At 50.0% G+C, this 25,422-nt stretch overlaps 1 protein-coding gene across 1 annotated transcript in view; it reads left to right on the top strand.

The window, feature by feature from the left end:
* Positions 1 to 1,177: 1,177 nt before the first annotated feature.
* Positions 1,178 to 25,422, top strand: part of KCNB1 (potassium voltage-gated channel subfamily B member 1) — a gene marked incomplete at its 5' end in the record, with an annotated part of 102,460 nt that continues 78,215 nt past the window's right edge. The window contains one exon of the mRNA XM_082670101.1: positions 1,178 to 1,744. Coding sequence (XP_082526227.1) covers positions 1,178 to 1,744 — 567 coding nt within the window. The remainder of the gene's footprint in view (positions 1,745 to 25,422) is intronic.

Below are 25,422 nucleotides of genomic sequence, written 5' to 3'. Positions count from 1 at the left end.
TTAGGGCGTGAGCTTCACATGCCTGGGGGCTCAGAGGAACCCCTGAAATCCCCAGTGCGCGGAGGGAGGAGGGCTCGTTTTGAAAAGGCCAGAAAATTCAGCTCACTTCCCCGCCTCCCACCTCCCCCACCCCTTCCCTTCCAAGCCCCGGGAAAGGCGCAGAACCCGGAGTTATAAAAAGCCACCGCAGGAGAGGAGCGAGGAGGAGGCGGCGGAGGAGGAGGAAGAGGAGGGGGAGGCGGGGAAGGAGCGAGGGGAGGACGAACCAGGTGCATCCCCAGGACGCTGCTCCCCCTTCCTGCCGTGGGGCAGGGGGCGCAGAGGGGGGGCGGGACCCCGCGCAGAGCTTGGCTTTGCGTCTTCAGGGTTCACCTCGTTGCCGGAGAGACCTCACGAGATGCTCCCGTGGCTTGGGGAGAGGGGTTGCTTCAGGACAGCGGGGCTTCATGACCACCCCGTCTGTTGTGACCGACAGGTGGGCACCTGAAACCCTCCGGAATTCCTCCCGATCTTTAAAGGTTTAGAAAAAGCAATCCCGCTGCCACCCCCAAGCCCTCAAATCCTAATTATCTCGGAGCGGGGGAAGGAAAAGATGAGCAGTTAAAAAAAAAAAGTTTTCTCATGCAGCTCCCCTCTTCTCCCCATTGCGGGGCCAGGTCGGGGACTGGACGGGGAGACCTAGGGAGAAGCGAGTTTCAGCACTCGAAGGGGCGGACAGCGCCCCAGGCGGCCGGGTCGGGTCCCGGCAGCAGAAGCCCGGGGTAGGGCCTCCTGGGCCCCCGGGGCGCCTCTTGGGGACCCTCTCCCCGCCCCGAAGGGCGGCCCCTCCCTCCAGCCACGGGGTGGGGCGGGCTTCAGCACCGGCGCGAAGGACAGCGCCCAGCCTTTCTGCGGGCCTGAGCGGCTTAAGCGCCGGGAAGGTCAAGGCCGGCTGGGGCCCGGGTGGAGAGGTGGGGAGGGGCCGCGCACGGCTCCCTGTTTGCTGACCTGCGTCTGCTTTCTGCCTCGCAGCCGTCGGGATGGAGGTGAGAAGACGGCCGTGACGCGCGCCCGCGCGGCCCCCTGCACCCCCAGCAGCCCACAGCGCTCCCTGCCCCCCTCCCCCGCGGCGGCTGGCCTTGCCCTCCAGTGACAGCGGCCTGGGGGGGCAGGGGGGGCGGGGGCGGCCGGACCAGCGATGCCGGCGGGCATGACGAAGCATGGCTCACGCTCCACCAGCTCGCTGCCACCCGAGCCCATGGAGATCGTGCGCAGCAAGGCGTGCTCGAGGCGCGTCCGCCTCAACGTTGGTGGGCTGGCGCACGAGGTGCTCTGGCGCACCCTGGACCGCCTGCCCCGCACGCGGCTGGGCAAGCTGCGTGACTGCAACACGCACGACTCGCTGCTGGAGGTGTGCGATGACTACAGCCTCGACGACAATGAGTACTTCTTCGACCGCCACCCGGGCGCCTTCACCTCCATCCTCAACTTCTACCGCACCGGACGGCTGCACATGATGGAGGAGATGTGCGCGCTCAGCTTCAGCCAAGAGCTCGACTACTGGGGCATCGACGAAATCTACCTGGAGTCCTGCTGCCAGGCCCGCTACCACCAGAAGAAGGAGCAGATGAATGAGGAGCTCAAGCGCGAGGCAGAAACCCTACGGGAGCGGGAGGGCGAGGAGTTCGATAACACGTGCTGCGCCGAGAAGAGGAAAAAGCTCTGGGACTTACTGGAGAAGCCCAATTCCTCTGTGGCCGCCAAGGTGAGTGTGAAATCTAGGGGCTGCTGGGCTGGGGCATTCTGCCTGTGTCCCCAGATCGAGGACCACGGCTGGGGGACTCTGGCTTAGTTCCCAAATGTGAAGACCAGAAAAGAGGAAGGGCTATGGCTGAGATCTCAGAGGTGAGGACGAACAACCCCTTCAGACTGTTCCTAGGTGGCACTGGCCACCTCATCCTTTTATCATTCAATAATTTATACCCCAACTTTGTTGGAGAAAAGGATTTACAGAGACTTATGAAAACCCACAGCAAGAGAATGGACACTGCACATAAAAAGGGCACGGAGAGACAATAAAGCTTTGGGATGGAGTAGAGTTGAGCTTGGTCTATTCTACATAATGCTCCCTTGTGGAGGCCCAGACCCGGGCTGGAGGGGGGTCACCCTGCAATTTTAATACTTATCCCTATATTTATAACCTCATTTTGCCCCAAGAAGGGAATGAAGGCAGCTTACAGACATACGTGGAGGACATTGAGATACTGTCAGGCGGTTTTAGCATAAGTGAGAGAAACGAGGCAAAGGGACTCTGGGGGGTGGGTGTGTGCGTGCATGACGCATGCAGCTGGCTGTGGTTGCTTGTGGGCGAGGGGTCACCCCTGGTTTGGTCTTTCTTAATTTGGTGAGTTGATTCCAAGAATGGTTTGATGCAGCTTCTAAAGATGCTTTGGCTGTCGGAAGAGGAAGTAAATTTCGAAATAGGAGGAAAAAAAATGAGGCAATGTGAAAAATAAAGCAGGAGAAAGAGGCAGGAATGGGTTCAATCACACTGGGTAGGCCAGGGAGTCCTGCGTGCTCTCAGGTAAAAAAAAAGCAGAGGCTGTAAGGGACTAAGAAAGGATGGGGGTGGGGGCCAGGTCAGGCCAGGAGGTCATTTGTTGATGAGCAACTTCTCTGTGTCAGGTTGGGACTCGGGGTTGCCTCAGAGAGGTGGGGGCCTGTCTTCACGAGGCCAGTGGGCTGGGATTTGGGAGTAAATGACAACACAGTGTGTGCAGTGCTATAAAAGAGGCCATGCGGGACCCAGGGGGAGCCCAGAACAGAGAGGTGTTGATGTCAAAATCCAGGAAAACCAAGTTGGGAAAGACGTGTTGAACATAACTCATTCTCTGAGTGCAGGGCCAAAGAAGGGGGGGCAGGTAAATGTATTCATGGCGAAAGGAAAAAGAGAAGAGGAAGTCTGCGTACCAGCCATGATGTATTAGCTAGGGCTGCCTCCTGTCCAGCCTGGCCTCTCATTGTGGGTGCTCCCTGGCTCAACTACCCCCCACTAAAGGCCCACCTACAGGGCTGGGTCGGGAGCGGGTTTTGGGGGGTCCTTTCTCCAGATCTGTCTGCCCAAGGAGAGGCCTTTGCGAGTGAGTGTAAGACTGAGTGGCTGGTTGGAGGGTGGAGAGAGGCCCAAAGGTTTTCTCTCTTCCGCGTCGACCCTAAAGAGGACAGAGAGATTCCTAGGCCTGTTTGCTCTTCTGTGGGCTGCCCCTGGCCGTAATCCTGCCCCAGGTTTCATGTCTAAAAAGCCTCTCTCTTAAGACATAGTCATTCACCCTTAACCGGCTTAGGATCAACAGACTTATTTTGCTATTTCCAGGCCTGACACGGGTTCTTCCCCTCCACACCTGGTTTAGACCCAGATACGACTCTCCCTCCTTCCTGCCCTGTCCCCAAGACAAGAGAGTGAGGGGCAGAGGAGGGGAGGGTCACTTCCCCAGAAGAAGCAGGCAAGAGGCTGTGTTTGGGTTTGTGCCTGACAGCTAGGCAAGTAACTCAGGCTCGCAAAAGGCGCTGTTTGGGAATCAACAGCTTCATCTCTCCCTCGGGTTAATCCGCTCACAGGGACGAGGTTCATGACCTCTCTGTGATCCTAGGCCGGGGCTGCCGGCTAGTCCGAGCAGATGGACGATGGCCTAGGGTATTCTGCAGCCAAGGCTGAAATGGTGAGGCAGGCAGGCTCGTTGGCCCTCAGTATAGAAATCCTGCCACTGTTCACACATCTACTGTGTCTGAAGTATAACAACACACTTAGCCGTATACCAATTCTCTAGTATTATCCCACCTTTCACAAAGAGGGAAGATCAGAGGGGTTAAGTAACTCACCTAAGGTCGTGTGACAGGCAAACAGGAGTAGCCAGAAATTCAAACTCAAGTGTGATTTTGAAGGCACTGTTCTTTCCATAGTGATTAAGTACCATAGTCTCCTCTGCAGTCTCCCTGCTTCCACCTTTGCCCCCTGCAATCCATTCCCCATTCGGCAGCCAGAACGAGCTTTTCTAAATGTATATTGGATCACATTATTCATCTGCTCGAAATGCTCCAGAGAGGTTTACCATCGCACTCAGAATAAAGTCCAAACGCTTCACCATGAATCCAGCTTCATGACCTCTCTGAGCTCATCTCTTCTCTCCTCTGTTCACTCAGTTTCAGCCCCACTGGCCTCCTTGCTGTTCCCTAAACAGATCAGGCTTTATCCTAACTCAGGACCTTTGCACTTGCTGTTCCTGCCGCCTAGAATTCTCTTCCCTATATTGTCCCATGGCTGGCCACTCCTTCTCATTCCTCATAGGAGCTGGTCCCTGTTCAGGTGTCCCCTCCTCTGAGAGACCTTTCCTGACCCCTGTTTAAAACAGCCTCCCTCCGCTTACACTCTGTCACATCTTGCAGTGTCTTTCCTGCATAGGGTTTAAGCACCATCTGAAATTATACTTGCTTCCTTGTGTTTCTCCGTTTCTCCCCCACAAGAGTATGCACGTCAAGAGTGGTATCCACTGCCCTGTTTCCAGCACCCAGCGTGGTGCCTGACACAGAGGATCTCCAGATAACTACACGTGGAATGAACGAATGGAGCAGGCAGTCAGTCAGTCACTGTGTCTCAGGGTCTGGGAATCTGTCATTCCTTCCTCCCAGCCCACCTGCAGCCCAGTTCTCTGTGCCTCTGGCCTCCTTCAATCATCTGTCCTTTGCCCTCCCCACCCCCATCCAGCCCCCCAACTTGGATGCTTTGCTTGTCAGAACAGCAAGGCCTGTAGAAATTTCTCAGAGGTCACAGAATAAGAAGTCAAGTGGAGGATCATTGCTGGGTGATTGTGAGATACAGAAATGACCATACCTCATATATTTAAGAGCAAGGACAGACCTGGGTTCCAAGCCCATGTTCACCCCCTCCCCAGTTTCTGGCCTTAGGCAAGTTCTTCACCTCTCCAAGCTCTAGCCTCCCACCAGCTAGCCTGCTAAAGTATAGATAAAAGGCCCACCTTGCAGGGTCATCATGAAATCACGTTTGTCAAAATTTAGCACAGTGCCTAACCCACAGTACATAGGGCTTATTGTTATAAATAATAGGGAGCAGAGTCCTTTCTCTATGGCTGGGTGGGCTGAGTGTGCAGCAAGCCCTTTCCTTCTGATGGCAGTATTGGAAGACCAAGCTGCCACTGTTAATAATTGATGGATGTTCCGGCAACGCAGAGACAAACCAAAGTACAGGCCCTCGTCTTCCCCGTCAGGGGAGTGAAAATCAAAATCCATTAGGCAACAGGCAGTGTGGTTGATTCTTGTTTGGAAGCTGGGGTCAGCTTCATCAGAGTGACATGATTGCAGTGCTGGGCCACCACTGAGTTTCTGCTTTCTGGGAAAACTACAGGCTTTTCTCAGTAGGAGAAACAGGGAACTCATTTGCCAGGCCAGGAGTGTCTGTGGTCCCCGGAAAAGTCTCAGGGTTAAAGCCTGAGATAATTTCCAGAGTAGCTGCTGTTTATTGCGCCAGGCACTGATTAGTGATACTTTATATGCACTATCTCATTGAAATCCCTTCAGCAATTCAATCAAGGTAATCTGCCAGTTTGGGCTACAAGTCACAGCTAGAAACCTGGAAGTGGCTTCTGTAAGGAGGAAGATGCATCTTCTCACTTAACGGAAAGTTCCACGTAGCTGGTTTTGTGTTAATGGTTCCATGATGCCATTAGGACTCTAGATTCTTTCTGTCCTTCTGCTCCTCCAACTCCTGCAGGGGGCTTGGTCCTCAGGCTGGATGCCTCATCTCACAAAATGGCTACCTAGTTCTAGCCTTCAAGTGCAGACACATGATATCTGACCAGTGAAGGAGAGCGTGCCCTCTTACGTGCCACTTTCTTTTTTCTGCAAGGCAAACCTTTCCCAGCAGCCCCCTGGCAGACTTCTTTTTAAATCCCATTGGCCGGCATCAGGTCACATGCTCATGCTCTATCTGCAGGGAAGCCTGGAAAAGCGTGTCTGGCATTTTCAGATGAGGGAGGGAATGGATTTGATGAGTGGTATTAATATTCTTTTATAAAGAGGAAATGGAAGTTCTGAGGGGGCAGTCACTTGCCAGAGCTCACGCAGCTAAGTGCTCAGTCAATATTTGTTGAAGGAATGAAAATGGCAGAGCAAGGGTTTGAACCCAGGTTGGTCTGGTTCCCAAACCTGTGCTTCTTCAATCTGGAATCTTGGACAGCTCATTCAAGCTCTCTGAGCTTCAGTGAGCTCATCTGCCAAATGGTGATGGTATAAGTGCCCACCTCTTGGGACTATTTTGATGATTCAGTGAGATTTCAGATGGTGCATGTAATTTGCAAATGGAAAGTACTTTATACATATGAATTATTATTACTATATTCCAGTGTGAGAGTATTCTTTATTTAGAGACTTCGGCCAGCACTTTGCCCACCACAGAATTTTAAATCAGATTTTTAAATCAGCTCTGGGGACTTCCCTGATGGTCCAAGTGGATAAGACTCTGTGCTGCCAATGCAGGGGGCCTGGTTTCAGTCCCCGGTCGGGGAACTAGATCTTGCATGCATGCCTCAACTAAGAGTTCACGTGCCACAACTAATACCCGGTGCAGGCAAAATAAATAAATAAATAAATATATATATTTTTAAAAAGCCTTCCCCCCCGCCCCCCCCAAAAAAAAAGATTCAGCTCTGGAGTCCAACAGATGTGGTTCATTTCTACATTGCTTGCCAGGAATATGACCTTGGGTAAGTTCCTTTCCTCCTCTGAGTGTTAGTTTCCTCCTCTAAAAAATGGAGCCCACCTCGTAGGGCCCTTAGGAGATAATCTGCATAAAGAGCTTAACCCAGTGCCCGGCAGGTAATAAATGTTCTATATGTGACCACAGTGATGGTTGGTATTAGCACCGAATTCCTCTCTTCTAGCTACTCCCCTGGTTGGCAACATCCCGTTACCGTGTTGTTGCTTGTAGGATCCCCGCCTGCCCCCCTGGGATTTCATGCTTTTGCTGTGATGATGCTTCTACTTCCTTGATTTGAGCCAGGACGGATTCATGTTTTATCATCAAGAAAAATGAGGGAAACCAACTCAGAATCCATGGGGCCCCTCCAGTGCTATGAATCGTCTGGCTGAGGCTCCCGCTGGCCCGGGTCAGTCATCCTGGATGTTTGTATTGGGTTGGCCAAAAGTTCACTCAGGTTTTTGTTATGGAAACCCCGAACGAACTTTTTGGCCAACCCAATATGCCAGAGATTCAGAATCCTGGCTGTGGGGTCACACAGACCTGGGTTTGATTCCCAGCCCTGACATTTCCTAGCTCTGGACTTTGGACAAATCATTTCATTTCTCGTAGCTTCCATTTCCTAATCTGTAAATGAGGATGATAATAAAAGCTACCTCCCAGGGTTGCCTGGAGGATTAAGTATGATCGTGCATGGAACGCACGGAAGCCACACTTCATAAATCCAGTATCCTGATTTAATAAGGGGAAACACGGAGGATACTTCAAGGACTTGCCTGGGTCACACAACAAGTTGGGGAAAGATCAGGGGCCATTTTCAGGCCTTTCTGCCCCTCCCTTGCCCCCCACGCCCCGTTACCCTCACTGAGGTTCAGGGGTATTTCCATTCCTCCAGGATGCTTGACCAGTATCATACCTAGGCAGCTGGTCTCCCAAGGGTTTTTGAAAGGCTACAAAAAGCTAGAGACTGTGAAAATGTTTAGGAAGCACAAGTGCTGGCCAAATGAGCAGTTTGGCCAAAGCTTAATTAACTGAAAGAGAACAAGCACACATTAAGCACCAACTCCATACCCAGCACTATGTGTACTTCCTATACTTGATAGTGTCCTGGATGGGAGCCCTGATTTTAGGGTTGCCCAAGTTCAACCTGTCATGGATGGGACTAAGTTCAAAATTTGACTCCCCTGTTACTCACCATGTGACATGTGACAAACTACTGCACCTCCTTGTGCCCCGGTTCCTTCAATCATAAAATGGGGGCAATAGCAGGGGCTGCCTCATTGAATCGCCACCAGAATTAAATGAATTAATGCATGCAAAGCATTTCAAATAGGGTTTGACACGTAGAAAGCCCTCAGTAACTGTTAGCGGGGTTTTTTTTGTTTCGTTTTTAATTGTCATTTCATTTAACCCTCCGGACTCTCCTGCCAGATAAATAAGATCCTTTTCAAAAATTCATTATTCTTATACAAAGATACGTGCTCATTATAAGGTGAGGTTACATAACTTTGCTCAACGTCACATAGGCAATTGGAGCAGAACAGGGACCCAGTCCTGATGGGGAAGATATGGTCAGTGTCCCACCCATATCCTTTTAGCTCTTACCTTTTCAGTGCCACTAGCCCAACTCCCAGCTGCCAGCACCTGCAGTTCTTTGCCTAGAAGCTTCCTCTGGCCTGTGGAGTCCAGTAAAGAGAGGGAGTTAAGGCCCTACCTGGAGGGAGCAGCCCTCAACTGATGACTGATGGGGAGGGTGTATAATACTTCAGCTCCCTCCCCCTGGATGGGGATATAACTCAGAGGTTCATGGTCCACACTGGCCCCAGAGTTCCTCAGCAGAATTCAGCCCCAGGTGCCCACAGTGGTTCCTTGCTTGCTAGTACACTCTGTGTGGCCTCTTTCCCTTCCCTGTCTCATGTCTCCTCTCCCCTACCAGTGTTTTCTAGGATCACTTCCTACATAAGCCACTCTACTCAGATCTTTATCTTAGGATCTGCTTCTAGGGATGCAACAAAAGACCTGTGGGAAACCTCAAACTCCTATCGGGGATCATCTTGCAAGAAAAAATTCCAGGGCTGGTTGGGCTCCATCAGCCTCATTTCCAGCTCCTGGAGAAAATGAAAACAAGAGCAGCCGCAGCTACCACTGTGCCTGACGCGGCGCAAGGAGCATTTAAATGCACTGTGGTATCTGATTCCCACAGTCACCTCACGAGGGAGGGATAATTATCCTCAGCTTACAGCTGTGGAAACTGAGGCCCCGAGAGGTGAAGTGGCTGGCTCAGGGTCACACAGCGAACGGGAGGACTGCGAGCCCACGGTCTGGCCTCTGTGCCAAGTGAATGACCTTCAGGAAGTGAGAAAAGAGCTCCAGGATGCCTCTTCACCTTGGGGAACTGAAGTGCTGCGGAGGTGAGAGGCCTTCAGCGTCTCCCTCCTAACTTGGGAGTGTTCCTGGCCCCAAAGACTACGGGATGGGACTATTGGAGACACAGGGTTAGCATTAAGCATTATTTTAATAGATAATTTAAATATTAAGATAAGGCCTTACCTTCTCCCTGACGTGGCATATTCTTGATTTTGGTGTCTCTGGTAGAGGAGGGCTTGACCGGATGGGGGCAGGGACAGAGGCACACCCCTGCCCCCAAATTGGAGGCGGGTGGGGCGGGAGCCGGAATTCACATGTTCGTATCCAGAGCACCAATTCTCCTTTAAAATTTCCCTGATGACATAAATAGCAAATAAGATGTAATGTTACCACGTGAGACATATTCCTGCGGGTACGGGTATGGCCTGGGTTCCAATTCCACCCCCACTGCTTCCTGGCGGTATAAGCCCACAAGTCACCTCCCCCGTGCTGGGAATGGGAATAATAAATAGGGCACACTTCACAGAGCAGGGTGCTCACCACTGTCTGAACATTTGGGTCACCTGAGCTTCGACAAACACCCATACCTGGACCCCACAATTGAAACAATCTCTGGGTGATTTCTTTTTTATTTGTGGTAAAGTATACATAACATGAAATTTACCATCGTAACCATTTTTAAGTGGATAGTTCAGTAGTGTTAAGTATATTCACATTGTTGTGCAACCAACCTCCAGAACTTTTTATTTTGCAAAATTGAAACTCTGTACCTGTGAAGCAATAACTCCATTCCCACCCCGCAGCCCCTGGCATCCACTCTTCTACTTTCTGTCTTTATGAATTTGACTACTCTCAGTCCAGTATTTGTCTTTTCATGACTGACTTATTTCACTTAGTGTAATATCCTCAAGGGTCCCCCATGTTGTTGCATGTGTCAGAATTTCCTTCCTTTTTAAGGCTGAATAATAATACATTTTGTGTATATACCACATTTTATTTATCCGTTCACCTATCAATGGACACTTGGGTTGCTTCCACCTTTCGGCTATTTTGTGAATAATACTGCTAGGAATGTGGCTGTACAAATATCTCTTCGAGACCCTGCTTTCAGTTCTTTTGGGTGTATATCCGGCAGTGGAATTGCTGGATTACGTGGTAATTCTATTTTTAATTTTTTGAGGAATTTCCATACTGTCTTTCATGGCAGCTACACCATTTCACATTCCTACCAACAGTGCACAAGGGTTCTAGTTTCTCCACACCCTCACCAACACTTGTTATTTCCTGCGTGTTTTTGGTTTTGTTTTGTTTATCGTAGCCATCTTAACGGATATGAGGTGGTATCTCATTGTGATTTTGACTTGCATTTCCCTAATGATTAGTGACGTTGAGTATCTTTTCGTATGCTTGTTGGCCATGTGCATATCTTCTTTGGAGAAATATCTATTTAAGTAAGTTGCCCATCTTCTAATCGGGTTGTTTGTTTTTTATTCTTGAGTTGTAGCAGTTTCTTTATATATTCTGGATATCAACCCCTTATCAGATATATGATCTACAGATATGTTTTCCCATTCGGTAGGTTGCCTTTGTACTCTGTTGACTGTGTCCTTTGAGGCACAGAAGTTTTAAATTTTGATGAAGTCCAACTGGTCTATGTTTTCTTTTGCTGCCTGTGCTTTCGGTGTCAGATCCAAGAAGTCATTGCCAAGTCCAATGTCATGAAGTGTTTTCCCCATGATTTCTTCTAAGAGTTTTATACTTTCAGACCTTGCATTTAGGCCTTTGAGCTTTGTTTACAAACTTTGGGACTCTCATTATTATCACTAACACATTTCCAGAAGTCTGACTCTCATCTGCTTCTGCCATGCTCTGGGTGCAGGACATCTCTGGCTTTTCAACCTCAGCGCTGTTGACATTTGAAGAGGGATAATTCTCTGTTGAAGGGGGCTGTCCTGTGCATTATAAGATGTTTAGCAGCATCCCTGGCCTCCACCCCCTAGGTGCTGCATGAAGAGTGGGCATTAGAGAAATAAAAGATGAGCAGCTGCCAGGAGGATGTTGCAGCACTGCAAGAGAAGATGGCGGGGGACTCCCTAGTGGTCCAGTGGTTAGGACTCAGCACTCTCACTGCCAGGTCCCGGGTTTGATCCCTGGTTGGGGAACTAAGATCCCCCAAGCCACACGGTGCGGCCAAAAAAAAAAAAAAAGAAGAGAGAGAGAAAAGATGGCAGCTTGGAAGAGGGAAGTAAGTCAGTGAAAGGTGGCTGGATTGGGGATACATGTGGGATGTGGGGCGGTTCCTGGGCAACCACAAAACCTCAGCCTCCACCAGCAGCCACAGATGCCCGGTCCATGTGATGGGTCTTAGGCCCTGGCCACTTTCTAGCTGTGAGTCCTTGAGCCAAGTGGCTCAGTTTCCCCATCTGGAAAATGGGCCCAATCACAGCCCTTACCTTATAAAGAGGTTGTGAGGATTAGATGATGTAATATAGTAAATAACAATAAACAGATAACACCCACAAGCTCAATAGCAGCTGTTATTGTTAGGATTGGTTGTATTCATTTATTCAACAAGATTTATTGAGCGCCTACTGTGTGCCGAGCACTGTCCTAGGTGTTGGTGACACAGCACAGAGAACAAAACAAAGACTCCAGCTCTCATGGCACTGGGATGCCAGTGAATAGAGAGATTAAGACCATTCAAAAAAGAAACAAATACAGATACTTCCTGGAGCTGAGAAACTGTGAAAAACAAATCATGAGACAGAGGAAGATGAATGCTAACTGGATGTTTGATGTTATGGCGGAATGAATGCTATTTTTTAGGTGTAATAATTGCTATTGTGATTATGTTTGGAAATATTTATATTTTAGAGATACATAGTGAAGTATTCATGGATGAAATGACAAGATGAAATAAATATGCAATATTTTGGTTGTAGCAAGTGACACGGAGAAAGGTTAGCAGGAAAGGGAGCGGGAGTGTTCCGGTGCAGGGTGTTTAACCAGGATGGTCAGAAAAGGCCTCACCAAGAAGGTGCCAATTAAGCAGAAACCTGCAGGAAGGGAGAGAGGGAGGCATGTGGACTTTGGCAGGGGAGAGTGTTTCTAGTGGAGAAAACAGCATGTGCTAAGGCCCTGGGGCAAGAACATGTTTGGGGCAGTCAAGAAACAGCCAGGTGGCCAGTGTGGCCAGAGCAGAGTGAAAGCAGGGGAGCTGGGGAGATAAGATCAGAGGGATGACTTTGTTGCTGTTGCTTTGGTCTTTCCTCAGAGTCTGAGCCTCTGCACTGGCCTCCCTGCCTCCAGCTGTCCCCTTCCAGTCCCTTCTCTGCAGGGAACCTAAGCCATCTTTCTCAAGCGTAATCTGCTCATGCTAATCATCCCCTTCCAAAAACCCTTGCATGGTTCTCACTGCGCCCAGAATAAAGTCCAAACTCCTCAGCCTGACCTTCAAGACGTCAGCCAACCTCTCCACCTTCGGCTCTCCCTGTTCTCTGTCCATGGTACCCTCTGCTCACACCACACCCACATTCTTGCATTCCCCAAATACACCATCCTTCCTGGGTCCTGCTCCACACTTCTGCCCAAGCTGATTCCTCTGCTTTGCACTCCCTTCTCCCTCTTGTCTGCCTGCAGCCTCTCTCTCATCACCCTTCAAGGCCCAGCTTCTCCCTCCCTCCACCACCCACACCCCCATCAGGCAGCGCTGCCTGCTCCCTCCTCTGTGCTCCAGAAACCTGATGTTCATAACTTCCTTGCACAAAACACTCTGAAGACTAGCTTATGAGTTTTTCTGTGGATGCCAGGCCTGGCCCACAGAGAGACAGGAATGCTTAAGAGAGCAGGCTCTGCAGCCCGACTGCCTACATTCAAATCCTAGCTCGATGTTGATTCAAGCTGTGTGCCCTTGGGGGAATGAATTTCTCTGGGCTTCAATTTCCTGATCCATAATTTGGGGAGCCTCATAACAACCAGAGTAACAATTCTATCTCTTTCTTTCTTTTTTGGCCGCACTGCGCAGCTTGTGGGATCTTAGTTCCCCAACCAGGGATTGAACTTGGGCCCTCGGCAGCGAGAGCTCAGAGTCCTAACCACTGGGCCTCCAGGGAATTCCTGTGACAATTCTATATGAAGCACTCAGCAATCCCTGGTACTCAGCACGTGTTCAGTACGAGTTAACCATGGCTGTTATTATTAATTTTTATTGCGGTTTAGTGTTAGTAAACAATTGTTGAGTGAACGAATGAGCAAACTTGCATGATCTTACGGTGATCGATCAGAGGGTTCTCCCATACAAGGCAAGCGTCTCCCAGGTGTACCCCCTCCAATCTCCTCCCACCTTCCTTATCTCTACCTGCCCACTACCATCCCCATACTTCCTGGGACAGGAAGAAGTGACTTCTGGCCTTCCATTCACAGTGAGGAGGTGCAATTGGATTAGGCACTTGAGGTGTTCCTTCACACCCTGTCTGCTCCATGTTTGCTCTGCAGCAGGGCTGGTCTCCACCATAATTGCCCACCATGGCCTGGCAGACAGACACTGTCTTTGAGAGAATCATGTTATATTGGCCAATTCCACATCATCTTTCACATCCACCAGGTAATGCACCTGGAATCAAACAGCTTCTAAACATAGAGCATTGTATTTCACTAATTGCTACCTAAGGCCCATGCCTGAGCCTTTCCAAGGCCTGTGTGATCCGTGGGGCCCCTTACCTTGGCCAGCATTTCTTCTCAGAGTCTGTAGACCCAACTGTTGGTACCGAAGACGCAGTGCATGATCGCCCTGCCAGGGGCATGTGAAAACAGAAAGAAAGGTGGGGATAAGATAATGTTGGGGGACTTCCCTGGCGGTCCAGTGGTTAAGACTCTGCGCTCCCAATGCAGGGGGCATAGGTTCGATCCCTGGATGGGGAGCTAAGATCCTGCATGCCACAAAGTGTGGCCACAAAAAAAAAAAAAAAAAAAAAGATAATGTTGAACCAGCCTTCAACATGTCTAGAATTCCCACTGAATAGATCAATTCTCTTTTATCTCTTATGCTGTGGGTATGTTTACACATCCCTTATTGTTCCTTGAAATACTGACCGAAATTTGATTCAGTCATTCCCTCCTATTCCTGGGACAATCCTATTGGATTCAAAGTTAGTTTCCTTTCTAGGCTTCTCTGGTCCTTCTAACTTCATGTGGGTATATGTGCATGTTTTGAGGTCCTCCTTCAATGCCACCTGTTGTCTGTGTGACAAACATTTACTGCATGTTATTATATGCCAGGCATTGTGCAGGATGCATAAGAAGCACTTGAGTATCTATTGGTTTAGGATTCCTTTGGTTGTGGGTGAGAAAAATGCAGTTCAAATGGACTTAATCAAAAAAAACTGTAATTGAAAAGTCGGGTTAGGTAGGGCTTCAGGCAGGGCTGGATCTGGGGCTTAAATATGTCATCAAGAATTGGTCTCCAATCCATCTAAGTCTCTTCTTATCCATGTTGGCTTCTCAGCAGGCTGTGCAAACATGGCTGGAAAGAGAGCACCCAGCAACTGTAGGCTTCCATCCTGGGGAAAAAGCAAGTCTCTTCCCCAGTAATTCCAGCAAAATCCCAGGGCTGATTTTCACTGGTCCATCCCTAAGCCAATCACTTAGCCAGGTCTGGGTCACATGACAATGGCTGCTTCTGAGTTGGGACTGAGAATGGGAAAGAGGTGGTTTTTCAAAGAAAAATTGAAATACTGTTAGCAAAAAAGGAGAGAATAAATGTAAGCTGGCAAAAATAATCCGTAGCCATTATGGAGTTTATAGCCTGCTGGAGGGAGCTAGGCATTAAACAAATAAAAAGTTAAATGAAAGAATAATCACAAAGTGTACTATGTATGCTGGAAAGGAAAGAAGGTGTTTAGATAGAGAATAACAGGCCAAGGTCAAAGAGGAGTGCGGGTGGCCCTTTCTGAGAACCTGAACTTGATTTCTCTCCTTCCTGAGCCGCAGAAGTGATCTTCTACATATTCTGTTCTACCTCTCCTGCACCATTTAGCATGCTCCCTCATGTATTCTGTTTTCTTCTAAACTTGTATTACCGCCCCAACCAAGGCAGGATATTCTCAAAATCTAGGACTGTGTCGTACTCATTTCTGTGTTCTAAAGCAGGGTAGGCTGCCAGTTTTGTGAATAAAGTTTTATTGGAACATCAACATGTTCATTTACCTATTATCTATGGTTGCTTTTTGGTAACAGCAGCATTTACAGGGAAAGTTTTCTGCCCTGTGTTCTAAAGTCACCCCAGGGCCTGATGCAGGGGCGGGGCTGGCTTTGTCAGAGGGGGTTTGTTGGAGGACTGGAGGGAGGGAGGGAAGGCACAAGTTAGCCCTGTGACCTTGAACAAGTCACTTAACCTTTCTGGGCCTCTGGCTCTGTATCTTGCAGTGCCAGCTGCCCCTTCTCATCCTTCAGATCTTGGCTCATATGTCACCTCTTCAGAAAGGCCCTCCCTGACCTTGAACAAGCAGTTTGGATGTGGTGGCATTTCCACTCTTTCAATGATAAAAATGTCTCTCTGGTTTATTTTCAGGTTAGGCCCACTTGGGGCACGTGCCCTTCCCCTCCTCTTCACCAGTGTTTTTCCTCCTCTCATATGCCATCTCCCTGGTAGGATGAGTGGAAAGAGCTCTGACTTGGAACTCTGGAGGCCTGGGTTCATAATCCTAACACCACCACATATGAGCTACAAGACCCGGGGCAAACAGCCCCATCATCTCTCTGGGCCTCAGTTTCCCTACCTGGAAAATGGGCGTGGTAACTTGCCAAGCAGGACTACTGGAAAGACAGGTGCACTCATCTGTGCCAGAGCAGCCAGCACTGAGCTGGCCAGGCATGGATGCTCCGTTCATATTGTTGGTTTTCCTTCTCTCTTCCTTTTGTCAAGAGGGAGAGAGGAAAGAGAGGCTACCCCAAACCTTGCCTTAATCAGGCCTCTTATGACACCTTTGCCTGCTTGAACCCTTCATGCAATGGCTGTGCTAAGGAGTGACTGGACAGCAGGGGGCTTAGACCCTCCCCCAACCTTCTCCCCAGTCTCCATCACACCCCGCATCCACTGATGTGGGCACATGGAGCCTTCTCCATCTTACAAAAAGCCCCATGCAAATGCAACCCAAGGCAAGTCCCCTAGTTCTCCTCCCCCTTCCTTCAGGTTTCTACCCACCAGTACCCACCCCCTGCATAAAAAGTTTAGACCCTTGCTGGCCTCACGACTGGGAGGATAAGCCAATCCAAAGAGGTGGTTTTCAACACTCAGTTAAGGAGGCAGGAGAGAGTGGCGGGGACTGTGGTGAACTGGAGCACATGTGCCCATGCAAGGACGCAGCTGCTATTCAGCTCAAGGCTGGATTCTGCGTCCAGGCTGGGTTCTGGGCCCAGCTAGAAATTTTAGCTTTCACTGAGATATCCACGTTTTTCAATGTTGCCAAATAATTAAAAAAAAAATTAAAAACATTTGAGTGAGCCAAACAGAACACGTCTGTGGACCACATTCAGCCTTTGGGGCTCCACTTCTTGACCCCTGCAGCATAGAAACTTCGATGGCTAGAAATAGCAGGGGGTGATCACTTCTTGCCTCTGAGACCCTCCCATCGTGAAGGGAGTGGGGAGGAAGGGTATAGAGCCTGGGTGTCAGAAGTAACAGGTCCCCTCTCCCCTCTCCTTACTGCAGCACAGCACAGGGTGGCAAGTGTCTGTTGAATGAATGACTGTTCCACACAGGTGGGGCTCCAAAACTCAAGGCAGCCCATCCCCGGTGAATGACAACACAGGTCAGGGAAATTCACAGGTAAGTCCTAAATGTATTAGGTAATAGGATCCTAGGTCCCCCTACCCAAACTCCAAAGAGAGCAGGAGGAAAAATCTGCTGAAGTGGTTGGGAAAAGCACTGAATATTGAGTCAGCAAACCAGACCGACTCTGAGCCTCAGGTTCCTCATCTGCAAAATGGGAATAATAAATTCCCTGGGGGGGTCCAGAGGATGCACTGAGATAGAGCATGTGACGTGCTCAGCAAAGTGCAGCAAATAAATGTGAGCCAGTGTTATTCGAACTGTTATTTTCATCTTCTTCATCATCATCCAAGCTTCGGGCTTATTTCTGGGGGCTGTGGGCCTGTGGGAGAGTTTATTGTGTAGAATTCGACTTTATATCCTTATGGAGTGATGTTAGCTCTACAAATTCAGGCTGGAAAGCTTGGGATTTCAGAAATTCTTGGTGGAGGTTAGGGTGCCTGGGATTGGAATTCTGGGGTTCGGGGTTGCAGGTCTGTCACTCAAGATCACGGCTGTGGTTGATGTTCATTCTTGGAGCATCGCCATTCGAGGTCACAACTCTGGGGTTCAAGGTCAGAAGGCTGCCATCCAAGGTCAGAATCCTCAGATTTGTAACTGGACCCAAGGAGTACACGGCCAGAGTGTTGATATTTGTGATTGAGAACTCCAGCAGACAAGGTTGGAATGCTGATGTTTCAGGTTGGAACTCATGGTCGGAGTTGGAATTCTGAGGTTTCAAGGTCTGATCGCAAACGCTGCCGAAGTGGCGTTTGTGATCAGAATTCTGTCAGGCACATTCGGAACGCTGGTGTTTAGAGTCGGAACTCCTGTTTCCAACTCGTTATTTGTGGGTCTCATCTCTTGTGTGTGTCATTACTGTTCATCATCCCCCTCTGGCAGAGTTCCCGAAGAAATGCAAACCACAGAAGGTTCCCAAATCTCCATTTAGCCAGGGGGGTTCTGTTACACCTCCTTCTGTTTCTGACGCCCATCCACTCGGGTGGTGCTGGCAGAGGTGACGTGATCCTCAGGAAGGCGGCTGAAGAATGGCTCCCCTGCCCCACTCCTGCCGGAAACCCTCGAACCTGTTGTCAACTCCGCTTACATCCACTTCTTTTTCTTGCTGGCTGGCCTGGAACAGGCCCAGGGATGCAGCCCTGCCAACCCCCTGGGGGGCACCCGGATGATCTCACCAGCCTATTATCCAGAGAAAGGCAAATGGTGTCAGGCAGAGGCGAGAACAGAGTGCCTCGTGCTTGTGGCTTCCTTACATGCGGCTGGCAGCAACGCGTAGGGAAGGGGAACAGTTTGCTGGTCACTGTGGTCACCACAAATGCACTCTTGGTGCCAGGCAGAGGGGGAGCTTAATTGACTGTGGGATGGAGAGGTGCTAAAAAATAATCTTTAAACTCTGCTTACAATGGTGCAAATAATGGACACTCAGGGGACACTGGGTGGGAAGGGGGTCTGCAGGGACAATTTGCTGGGTCACATCCCCCAGTAAATGGTTACAGCACCCCCTCCCCTGATCTTCACATGCTCCATTCTTTACATTCTTTTATTTTTCTCATAGTCTTTTCCACCACCTAGAATGCTATATATTTATCTCGCTTTTGTCTGTCTCATTGTATTGCATTATAAGCTCCATTAGAGAGGAACTTGTTCAGGGTTTACTTCTATCTTCCTAGTGCTAAAATCGTGCTTAGCATATAGTAGTTACTAAATGAATATTTGTTGAATAAATAAATGAATGAATGAATGACTACTGCTCTTGCTGTTATAGTCTCAGAGAGTTTTCCAAGCTCTCAAATCATTCTATGCAGAGCCCATGTCAAATCACATCCACTCTACCTAGACCGTTTTTGAATGGGGGTGAGGGGAAGCACCCGGTAGGAAGAGGTATCAACCCCTCCATGGCTTCTCATTGTTCTCAGGATAATTTCCAAAACCTTACCTGGCCCCTAAGGACCTATAAGGAGTTCTACGCCACCTTCACATTACAGAGGCATCATGTGGCTCCCTATCTCCTTTCTCAGATCTTCAGGACACTGTTCCGGGTCTCATCTCAGGACCTTTGCACATGCTGTGCTGACTAGCACAAGCTTGCAGCCCCTACGCTGTCCCCCTTGGCCTCCTTAATTCATCCTTTAAAACTCTATTTGAACACCCTTCCCTTGACTTCCGATTTTTTTTTTTTTTTTTTTTTTTTTTTTGCCACGCTGCGTGGCTTGCGGGATCTTAGTTTCTCGACCAGGGATTGAACCGGTGCCCTTGGCAGTGAAAGCGAGGAGTCCTAAATGACTGGACCGCTAGGGAATTCCCTTGACTTCCCAAACTTGATGACATTCTAAGCCCCACAATGGGCCCTGGTATTTCTTTCAAGAATTTATCATCAGGGGCTTCCCTGGTGGCGCAGTGGTTGGGAGTCCGCCTGCCGATGCAGGGGACACGGGTTCGTGCCCCGGTCCGGGAAGATCCCACATGCCGCGGAGCGGCTGGCCCCGTGAGCCATGGCTGCTGAGCCTGCGCGTCCGGAGCCTGTTGCTCCGCAACGGGAGAGGCCACAGCAGTGAGAGGCCCGCGCACCGCAAAAAAAAAAAAAAAAAAAAAAAAAGAATTTATCATCAGACCCCTTTGGTCACTCACTGCTTTTGGATTCCAAAGTTCATTGCTCTGGGGTTAATCTTCCCTGAACTGGAGGTTCCTTAGAGGAGGTGCCCAGAAGCCCTTCCCTTTCACTCAGAAAAATGCAGAACCTGGTTCCTCCTCCCAGATATGAGACATTCTCACTCAAGGGAGGAGGAGTTTCACTCTCCCAGGAAGATTTCTTAGCTGCCCTCCAAAGCCTGTCTCAAAGGAGCCCATCGCTGTGGGCCCTGTGTCTCCTCAGTACTTCTCACCCTCCAGCTGTCCAGGCTGAGCCCAGGTTTCCCTGGGGACTCTGAGGGCTTCAGAGGCACCATCCAGCCTATTTCTCTGCCAACACCCACATAGCTAACATTCCTGTACCACTCATACAGACGTTAACTCAGATAGTCTCCTCAACGCCCTATGAGGAATGTACTGTTATTATCCCCATTTTACAGATGTGGAAACTGAGCCCCGGAGAGGCAGAGTAATACATGCAAGGATGCAGCTAAGAGAGGGCAGGGCAGCATCTGACCCCAGGCTGTTACCTGCAGAGCCCAGGCACTGAGCCAGCACCCCACCCCCACCCCCACCCCCACGCTGCTCTCCTTCTCTCCGTAGCTCTCCCTCACTTGCTTCTCCCTTTTATTCTTGGGCTTCTTGCCTTTCTCTTTTTGCTCTTCTCCCTTTTCTCCTTAAGTAGCTCAAACACCCCAAGTTTTTAAAGAATCTCAATTGTGTGGATATTTTGTTGTATTTTTCAAATTCCATAAATCATAAGGGCAGTGGGGTTTTTCACAGTTTTATGAGGTAAAGGAGGGAGGAGGGCAAAGGTGGGTAATTTCCATTTGATTTGCTGGAGAATGGGTGGAAGGAGAGGTTAAATCCCCTCCGAGTGGCCTGCAAGTTTCCATGCGGCCAGGCCCCCCACCTCTCTGATTTCATCTCCCACCACAGTCTCCTGGTTCCTTGTGTCCAGCCACACTGATCTCATACTAAATTCCTTCTTGCTTCGGGCCTTCGCACATGCTTTCCCTCAGCCTGGAATTTGTTTTCCTTTCTTCTTCACCCAGTATTGCCTGCTCATCCTGAAGCTCCCAGATCGAATGTCACCTCCTCCAGGAAGCCATCCATGATCTCTGAACAGGTCAAACCTCCCAGTTATGGTTTTCAAAGTTCTATGTACCTCTGTTGGATGGCCCTTGTTCCCACTGTAATTTCACATCCATTTTGATGATGGTCTGATTATTCTGCCTTCCCTTGCCCCATGTGGACTGTGAGCTCCCTGATGGCAGGACTTGTCTGCTGTGTTCATCTGTGTCTCCTGCACCTAGCACTGTGCCTGCCTCCCTGTAAGCACTCTGTAGGATTGTGTTGAATGAACTGATGGATGAAAGAATTCAGAGGTTAGTCACAGTTGCCAGGAAGCAAATATCGAACTCCTTTGGGTTAGGAGTGGGTGAAATAGTTTTAAAGGTCTGGCCAGAACTCCAACCAGAAGGCTCTTATCATCCCAAACTGAAAGGAGGAAGGGCACCAAATTCTTTTGCAAACAGCCAAATATCTTCTCTGGTGCTCGGAATGTATTGAATGATAATTCATGTTTTCTATCAGCTTTTTAAAGGTACCTATTTGGGTTATCTTTTATAGGGTGTTGCTGAGTTTTTCTAAAGCAAATGCCACATACGAAGACTGTAAACCCAGGAAACAGAAGTTCTGAGGGAGGTTTCTAAATGAAAAATTCACCAGAAATATGGTTTAGTTGGAAGTTGCACTACCTTTGGGGGCAGATGGACTTGGTTCAAATCCCAGCTCCACCACTAGTGCCTGGAGCCTCAGACAGGTCGCATCCTCTCTCTGAGCTGACATTTTCTCTGAACTTCATCTTCTGAACACCAAAGCCAGCAGAAAGACAGGCCCTCTTCCCTGGCTGTTCCAGCAAAAGTCCCAGGGTTGGCTCTGATTGGACACACTTGGGTCATGTGCTCATCTTTGAACCAATCCCTGTGGCTAGAGGAGGACATACGTGAGGGGACTCACTTGGGTCAGAAACCACCACTGAGTGCAGGGGAAATACCCGAAATAGGATTTGCTTAATATTCTTTAATTAATTTATTTTACTTCAATCAAGTTATCTGTAAGAGGAAATTTGATATCACGAAGAATTGGTACCATTTGCCATTAATCATGTTATGAAATTCCAGCCAGATGCTGGAGTCCGACACCTGCTCTCTCTGGGTTCAAAGGGGAGACGTATGTGTGTTAGAGAGGTGTGATAGTCCCATTAGCTTCCAACAGGGACTTTCCCCTTAAGGGAGTCTGAAGGTTTGAAGGAGAATCGGAAAGGCTAACACCTTCTCACTTTGAATCAATGGGATTTGATGTCTTTCCCTGTACAGCTAACCCAGTCTTGGCTGCACCTGAGAATCTTTGAAAAATCCCAACGCCAGGCCACCCTCCAGACCAATTAAATCAGAATCTCTGTGGGTGGGACCCAGGGACTGGGATTCTGCAAAGCTCCCAAAGTGATTCCAGCATGCACTGAGGTTGAGAAATCAGATTTCAATGCAGCTGGTACTGGTGGTATGTGTCCCACATTGGCACCCATAGGGGTTCAGCAAGTCCACTGGGCTGTAGGAAGGGGCTCACTGGGAGGCTAGGGTGCCCTGGGCTGGTCAGAGTGGTCCAAGGGCAGGCTCCCTTTTCTCTAAGGAATTAACTGAGCAGGAGTCTGGGGAGGATCACTTAACAGTCTCAAATGGGAAGGAAACACTCATCTATCTTCCAGTCTAGTAGGATAAGATTCCCGGGATGAAATTCAGCTCTCACTCTGCCCCTACCCCCTATATCTGGAGTCTGACTGCTTGTTATCTGAACCAGCTGTTACCTCTCCATCCAGCTGTCAACGATCCCAGACCCAGCTTTCCTGCTGTGTGGCCTTGGGCAAGTCACTTAGCTTCTCTGGTCTTCAGGTTCCTTGTCTGCATACTGGGAGCACATTGCTGGGTTGTGTGATCTTTAAAGGCATTTCCACTCTGGGGACCCGTGAATCTTCATCAGGGAGGCAGCCACAGGCTCCTTAACCCCACACCCAAGCCCAGGTCAGGGATTCTCAAACCCCAGCAGAATTCAGATTCCCAGGTCCATCACTCAGACCACAGAATCAAAGTCTCTAGACACAGCCTGGGATCTGCATTCTAACAGGGATCTCAGTGGATTCTGATGCCGATGGTCCTTGAAGTACACTTTAAAAGCATAGTGCCTCTGCCTTGGGGCTCACCATGAAAACTCCTTCTTGAGCCATGCCCTTCTCACAGCAGCCTCCTTTTTATAGGTGAGGATACTGAGGCTCAGAGAGGCCAAGTGTTTGACCAAGGCTCCGCCCTGCGTACCTGGCCCAGCTGGGATTCAAACACCGAACCCGCCTAACCCCAAAGCTGGAGTTCTTCTCCTGTCTCTCACCCTCCATCTTTAAAATGGCGGCTTCTGCCCCCCCGCCACACTTTCTCCCTTCCCTGCTTTATTTATTTATTATTTATTTTTCCACAGCAGTTATTCCCTTCTGGCCCACCCAACTCCTGGCCTACTTGAATATAAGTTTCATGTGAGCAGGGCTTTCTGTTTTTGTTTATTAAAGTATCCCCAGCCCCTGAATTAGTGCCAGGCACAGAGCAGGTGCTCAATCAACACTTGTTCGCGAACGACGTCACTGCATCTCTCTAAGCTTCCGTTGCCCCTCGTGTAGAATTTTGACTCACCCACTTCAGAAGGCTGCGTGTTTTGCTCGGCAGTGTTTTGCTCACTGTAGAGAGCGCTGTGCCCAGGTGAGGGGGCTGGAGCTTGGCATGGGTGAGGGTGAGATGTGGCCCTGCCCTTGGGCCTGCTCAGGGCCGAAGGGTCTGGTGCCTTTCGCGGCTGGGATGGGGGCTGCAGGCCAGGCCCTCACCTGCCCAAGGATCCTCTGCCCCACATCCCTGCTCCACCGCTCCCCTTCTCACAGGATCAGATCTCGCCATTGGTTCCGGGGCCTCCCCTGAGGCCTGCCTAGGCCGCTTTGTCTTTCTTCACCTTGCAACTTCATCTGCACAGCCTGGTCCTCCAGCTGGGCCCCATCCCATCTTCCCTTGGTGAGGCCTCCCCAGCAGGCAGATCGGCTCAGAGCGCCTGAAAGCAATGATTCTGACACGCCACCCTGAGGGTCTCGCAGATTCTAGAATCCTACAGACAGAATACTTCTAACTTGTACTCTGTGAGCCCAGATGTATGAAGTGCCGTTTCTTTTTTAATTTCTTATTTTCCAAATACTAGATTCCATGGCCTGCAATGGAGGGAGTGTGGTAGAAACTTAACCTTAGCACTATTCAGTCTTTTCCTCATTTTCTTCCAAGGGTTGGCCCTAAGTTGGGGAGGTTTAGGTAGTGATGAGTTACTGCACTAAGTCAGGATGGATGCTGTAGGTGCCCCCCTACATCCACTTTCCAGGCTGGTGCACCTGTACCTCTCTCCCCCTCCCTCCATACCCCCCACCCCTTGCAACTGCTATGAGTACCAGCTGCTGGTAAGTTACAACTGCCTCCTTCTCATAACTGCCCCCCTCTCACAATTGCCCTTGGCCAATGGGAGTCACCTGCTTGGGGGACTACGCCCTACAACAGCTCTATCCTCCGGCCCCCTCCCCGCATCACTGGCAGCCTGTAGCCAATGACTCACTGAGTTGGGGGTACAAAAGCTCTGCCTTGGGCTTTCCCGGTGGCGCAGTGGTTGAGAGTCCGCCTGCCGATGCAGGGGACGCGGGTTCGTGCCCCGGTCCGGGAGGATCCCACATGCCACAGAGAGGCTGGGCCCGTGAGCCATGGCCGCTGAGCCTGCGCGTCCGGAGCCTGTGCTCTGCAACGGGAGAGGCCACAACGGTGAGAGGCCCGCGTACTGCAAAAAAAAGAAAAAAGCTCTGCCTTCTTACTTTAAGGTGAGATCAACTTCAGGTGCAGTTCACGCTCCCAAGCTCCCCGTGGTGGGATCAGGCTGAAGCTAGCTTCCTGTAAGACCCCATCTTACCGTAGCTCCTGCCCTGCCGGGTCCTGCTTCCCTCGCTTGCTGTCTCCTCAATAAATCTTGCGCATAAGGCTCTCAATCTCTGCTTCCAGGGACACGCACTTAACGGTCATGAGGGGGAGTCATTGTGTGTTAAAAATGTACACCCGTGTACAAATGCTAGGGATTCATAACTCAAAGTGACCCGCGGTCTCGGGCAGTCTACGCCCTCCCCAGCATTCCCAACCGCCTCTCATTTCTCCTTCATCTTCAGGATGGGCTCTCATTGACCCTCTGTCCCCACAAGCACAGACCTCAAGCCACTCCCCACTGTCCTGCTGGGCTGCAAGCTTTAGCTTCTTCTGCTGACTTGGTGGGGACGATGGCCAGAGTGGGCTGCAGTTCAAGCATTTGTGCACAAAGGGCTTTTAAAGGCTGGCCTGGCCTTCCCTCCTGCCTCTCCACCAGGAATGCTCGCCATCCCCAGCGCGAAAGCCCTGGCAAGCTGGGCCTTGTTTTATTTCTGCTCGGGCGTTTTCTGAGGTTTAACTTGGCAGCCTTCCACGCCGACCTTGCACAGCATAATGAATTGGGGAGAGGCTCTGTGCCAGCTCCCCATTAACATGGCCTTTGAGGGTGTCTCATGGGCTCCCAAAAGCTTTTGGCCTGCTCAGGTCAGGAAGTAGAGAGAGTGGACGAGGCAGAGAGAAAATGATAGATTCAATGGTCCTAAGGTGCAGTGTGACCTTGGACAAGTCACACCCCCTCGCTAGGTCCTGGATCCCCCAACTATAAAGGAGGACATTGGACTGGGTGATTCCTCCCAGCTCCCTGCTGT

The sequence above is a fragment of the Grampus griseus genome (genome assembly GCF_964374135.1).
Source record: "Grampus griseus genome assembly, chromosome: 14".
Classification (NCBI taxonomy): Eukaryota; Metazoa; Chordata; class Mammalia; order Artiodactyla; family Delphinidae; genus Grampus; species Grampus griseus.
Note: the sequence above shows the minus strand (reverse complement) of the source record. Positions and strands in the feature narration are given on the sequence as shown.